Raw genomic sequence first — 5,000 nt, forward strand, 5'->3', positions numbered from 1 at the left:
CCTGATGAGCCGGCTGAGCCGTGGTAGCCTGATGAGCCGGCTGAGGCATGACGTGGGATGGGAGCCTGCCGACGCAACCGAGGCAAGAAAAACCTCGATCCAGCTGAGAGGCATCCCCGGTTCCGACATCACCAACCCCAACAAAAAAAATCTCCCTGATGCTTCCAATATTGGTGTCTGCATTCTATGAGGACAGACGCTGGGAGACGAGAAGCAAGGACAGGGAGTGAATATTTAATAAATAATGGAAAATAAATAAAACAAGGACAAGGGGAACGAAACAATATTAATGCAGACACGGGGATCAAACTGAGGAAGTGACAGATATTGGGGAAGCAATCAATAAGGTATTAGAGTCCACGTGAGTCCCATGAAGCGCTGATGCGCGTAACGATGGTGACAGGTGTGTGTAATGATGGGCCGCCTGGCTCCCTCGAGCACCGGAGTGGGGGAGTGGGAGAAGGCGTGACATCCTGCCTGTTTCATTAGACCTACACTACGACCAGAGTTGGCTGCAGACACGGGACAAGTTTCCATCGAAACTTAATTAATTATTGTTATTGTTATTATATTATATATGTTATTGTCGTTAAATAAACGAAAGCAATGCCGCAAAACAAATCTTTGTGACGTGTCATGGAAACGGCATATTTTTATTTTGTCATACTTTCTTTATTGTGACAAACGATGATGATTGCTGAATCATTTTTAAGGTACGAGAGGCACGTGATGTCATCACGTAACTACAAAGCTCCGATCCACATTGAATTCTAAATGCCCACTGCTTGAAAAACTATAGCTATAAACTAAATTCAGCATAAAAAGAAACGTCCCTTTTTCAGGACCCTGTCTTTCAAAGATAATTCTTAAAAACCCAAATAACTTCACAGATCTTCATTGTAAAGGGTTTAAACACTGTTTCCCATGCATGTTCAATGAACCATAAACAGTTAATGAACATGCGCCTGTGGAACGGTCGTTAAGACACTAACAGCTTACAGACGGTAGGCAATTACGGACACAGTTATGAAAACTTAGGACACTAAAGAGGCCTTTCTACTGACTCTGAAAAACACCAAAAGAAAGACTCCCAGGGTCCCTGCTCACCTGCTTGAACGTGCCTTAGGCATGCTGCAAGGAGGCATGAGGACTGCAGATGTGGCCAGGGCAATAAATTGCAATGTTCGTACTGTGAGATGCCTAAGACAGAGCTACAGGGAGACAGGACAGCTGACAGGACAGTTGTAAGGCAGGTCCTCAGAAATCACCGGCAACAACGTCGCCTATGGGCACAATCCCATCGTCGCTGGACCAGACAGGACTGGCAAAAAGTGCTCTTCACTGACGAGTCACAGTTTTGTCTCACCAGGGGTGATGGTCGGATTCGCGTTTATTGCCCGAAGGAATGAGCGTTACACCGAGGCCTGTACTCTGGAGCGGGATCGATTTGGAGGTGGAGCGTCCGTCATGGTCTGGGGCCGTGTGTAACAGCATCATCGGACTGAGCTTGTTGTCATTGCAGGCAAATACAACGCTGTGTGTTTTGGCTTCCTCCTTGCTGAGCGGCCTTTCAGGTTACGTCGATATAGGACTCGTTTTTACTGTGGATATAGATACTTTTGTACCTACTTTTGTACCTGTTTCCTCCAGCATCTTCACAAGGTCCTTTGCTGTTGTTCTGGGATTGATTCGCACTTTTCGCACCAAAGTGCGTTCATCTCTAGGAGACAGAACGCGTCTCCTTCCTGAGCGGTATGCCGGCTGCGTGGTCCCATGGTGTTTATACCTGCGTACTATTGTTTGTACAAATGAACATGGAACCTTCAGGCGTTTGGAAATTGCTCCCAAGGAAGAACCAGACTTGTGGAGGTCTACCATTTCTTTTCTGAGGTCTTGGCTGATTTCTTTGGATTTTCCCATGATGTCATGCAAAGGTGCACTGAGTTTGAAGGTAGGCCTTGAAATACATCCACAGGTACACCCCCAATTGACTCAAATGATGTCAATTAGCCTATCAGAAGCTTCTTAAAGCCATGACATCATTTTCTGAAATTTTCCAAGCTGTTTAAAGGCACAGTCAACTTAGTGTATGTAACTTCTGACCCACTGGAATTCACTATAGTTTGTTGACAAGAAATTTGTGGAGTGGTTGAAAACCGAGTTTTAATGACTCCAACCTAAGTGTACGGAAACTTCTGACTTCAACTGTAACTATAATGCATAGATGGCTGTTCCCATTCAAATCAGGACTGACAGCCGGAGTTTAGCAATCAATGCGCCAGGGTTAGAGGTTCCAAAATCATTCTATGGAGTATCTCTATGGCAACAAGCTCTCCAATATTTGCTGTACGTGTTGCGGCCTTCCCGACTAAGTGCTTGTGATAAAATATAATCCATTGCAATTCAATTAGAGTGTGATGTGTACGATCCTCTGAAGTTAAATTATTCTCTCTGGTGTAGTATTTATATAATATAAAACCTTTTTTATGTCTGTTCAGACAGTAGGATACTTTGGGGAATATAACATTTTTATTTCCTAATTTTGGCAACATTATTCCAGCACCCCCATTTACCCTTGCTTCCTGCGGCTAAGAGTTTGCTTTACACAACTGTGCTGGACTCCCTTGTTCTTCAGCGCAGTAAGAGTTAAAGATATGGGAAGTTGCCATTAATAACTGATCATAACCAAAATGTTATAACGTTCACGTTTGTGGCTCAAAGCTAATTTCTGGTATTGTTGTGTAGCCAGTGGGATGTACTGGTTTCGTTACACATAAATACGCTTTTTTTATTGAGTTTGCCGAACCAATATTTCCATGTTAAAATCACCGCAGGCCATACAAAATGCCTGAGATTCAAAGGGTGTACTGTCTGTCTTGTAACTTCACAACTTCATACGAGTTTCTTCGTCGTGTTTTTCTCACAATTTTCTCTTGATTCCAAAATGGTTGCAAGGGGCTCAAATATCCAGCTCCTGCGGCTTGCTCGATACATTCCAACCAAGTCACGCGGAAGGGTGTTTTAAAGTGTGATGCGTACGCCAATCAAACGGTAAACTCTACTTTCAAGGTTCCTATTGGTGTGTCCTTAAATTGTGGGCGGAGACGCGACCTTATAAATAAACGTGAGTCTGTGATGCTGTAAGACTTTAGACCGTGTGGAGAGTGGTCGGAACAAGTGGCTGGAAGTAGACATACCTGCCTGGTGCTAACTCAACGGAGTCTATTTTTTAAGGAGGTAATAATACGGGCGCCATTATCATCAACTGACTAGCTCCGTTGTTCGTTTAGTTTATTAACAAAACAATTTACATAGGTACTGTGGCCGCACTACAGATAAATCACGACAATATAAAAATGAATTGAGTAGGCTACTTTTCAAAAAACTGCATTTTGTTTGTCGGAAAAAAAGTATTTAAAATGGATATGAACGTCTTTGAGACTAAGGTTGGGGAAGTGTAGCCTACTTTGTGTCCTTCATTCGGGGGATATGCACACCGTTTCTATTTAATTGAAGGTGAACTTGACTAAAATAATGTCGACACTACTCAATCTTTTCTACAGGCAAAAAGAAAACCCTCCCGAACATGAGTAAGGACACCGAGGTCGATATGAAGGATGTTGAGTTGAACGAGTTGGACCAGGAGAAACTACCGATGACCGGCGACGGACCGGGGGCTGAGAAGAACGGAAACTTGAAGCAGAAGGAACCGGAGGAGGATGTTAAGTTTACCGGGCTGTCGAAGGAAGAGCTCATGAAAGTCGCTGGCACACCCGGGTAAGTTAAGGGGTTGTTTGTTTTTATCTTATACTTTTAAAAAAAAACGGTAACGGTAACTATCTTAAATTCAACTTAATGTTGCTAGAAATCAATTAGCTTAATATGCAATGTAGTTATGTATATTGAACAGAAATATAAATGGAACATACAGCAATTTTAAAATATTATATTAAGTTACAGTTCATAAAAGAAAAGAGAACAATTGAAGTAAATTCATTAGACCCTAATCTATGGATTTCACATGACTGGGCAGGGGCAAAGCCTACACCCTCCCAGGCCCACCCACTGGGGAGCCAGGTCCGACCACTGGGGAGCCAGGCCCAGCCAATCAGAATGAGGTTCTCCCCACAAAAGGGCTTTAATACAGACCAAAATACTCCACAGCAACCCCCCCCTTTCACCACCTCAGACAATCCTGCAGGTGAAGAAGCTGGATGTGGAGGTCCTGGGTTGGCGTGGTTACATGTGATCTGCGGTTGTGAGGTCGGTTGGACGTACTGACCAATGATCTAAAACAACGTTTTGGAGGCGGCTTATGGTTGTGAAATGAACAGTCAATTCTCTGGCAACAGCTCTGGTGGACATTCCTGCAGTCAGCATGCCAATTGAACGCTCCCTCAAAACTTGAGACATCTGTGGCATTGTGTTGTGTGACAAAACTGCACATTTTAGTGGCCTTTTGTCTCCAGCACAAGGTGCACCTGTGTAATAATTAGGCTGTTTAATCAGCATAATTGGCAAAGGAGAAATGCTCACTAACAGGAATGTAAACAAATTTATGCACAAAATCTGAGAGAAATAATCTTTTTGTGCCTATGGAAAATGTCTGGACTCGTATTTCAGCTCATGGAAAATAAGACCAACACTATGTTGTGTTTATATTTTTTGTTCAGTATGCAATTGAAACTTATTTTACCCTATTTCCTCCCCTCTCCTCCTCCTCTCTCTTCCCTCCAGGTGGGTGAGGACACGCTGGGTGCTCCTGGTCTTGTTTTGGTTGGGCTGGGTGGGGATGCTGGCTGGGGCCATAGTGATCATCGTCCAGGCCCCCAGGTGTAAACCCATACCTGAGATGAACTGGTGGAATCAGGGTCCTCTCTATCAGATCGCTGACCTGGACGCCTTCAACCACGACAAGGGAATCAAAGGTGAGGGTATTCATACACACAGCATTATGGGTAATGTAGTAAATCATACTGGTGGAACCAGGGTCCTCTCTG

General features: G+C 43.8%; 1 protein-coding gene across 1 annotated transcript in view; it reads left to right on the plus strand.

Moving 5' to 3' along the window:
- Positions 1 to 3,142: 3,142 nt before the first annotated feature.
- LOC139379119 (amino acid transporter heavy chain SLC3A2-like) overlaps positions 3,143 to 5,000 on the plus strand; it is a 13,200-nt gene continuing 11,342 nt past the window's right edge. Inside the window, exons 1-3 of the mRNA XM_071121950.1 lie at positions 3,143 to 3,237; positions 3,564 to 3,777; positions 4,738 to 4,928. Of these exons, the coding sequence (XP_070978051.1) occupies positions 3,587 to 3,777; positions 4,738 to 4,928 (382 nt within the window). The 5' untranslated portion in view covers positions 3,143 to 3,237; positions 3,564 to 3,586. The remainder of the gene's footprint in view (positions 3,238 to 3,563; positions 3,778 to 4,737; positions 4,929 to 5,000) is intronic.

Source organism: Oncorhynchus clarkii, chromosome 21, assembly GCF_045791955.1.
Source record: "Oncorhynchus clarkii lewisi isolate Uvic-CL-2024 chromosome 21, UVic_Ocla_1.0, whole genome shotgun sequence".
Lineage (NCBI taxonomy): Eukaryota > Metazoa > Chordata > Actinopteri > Salmoniformes > Salmonidae > Oncorhynchus > Oncorhynchus clarkii.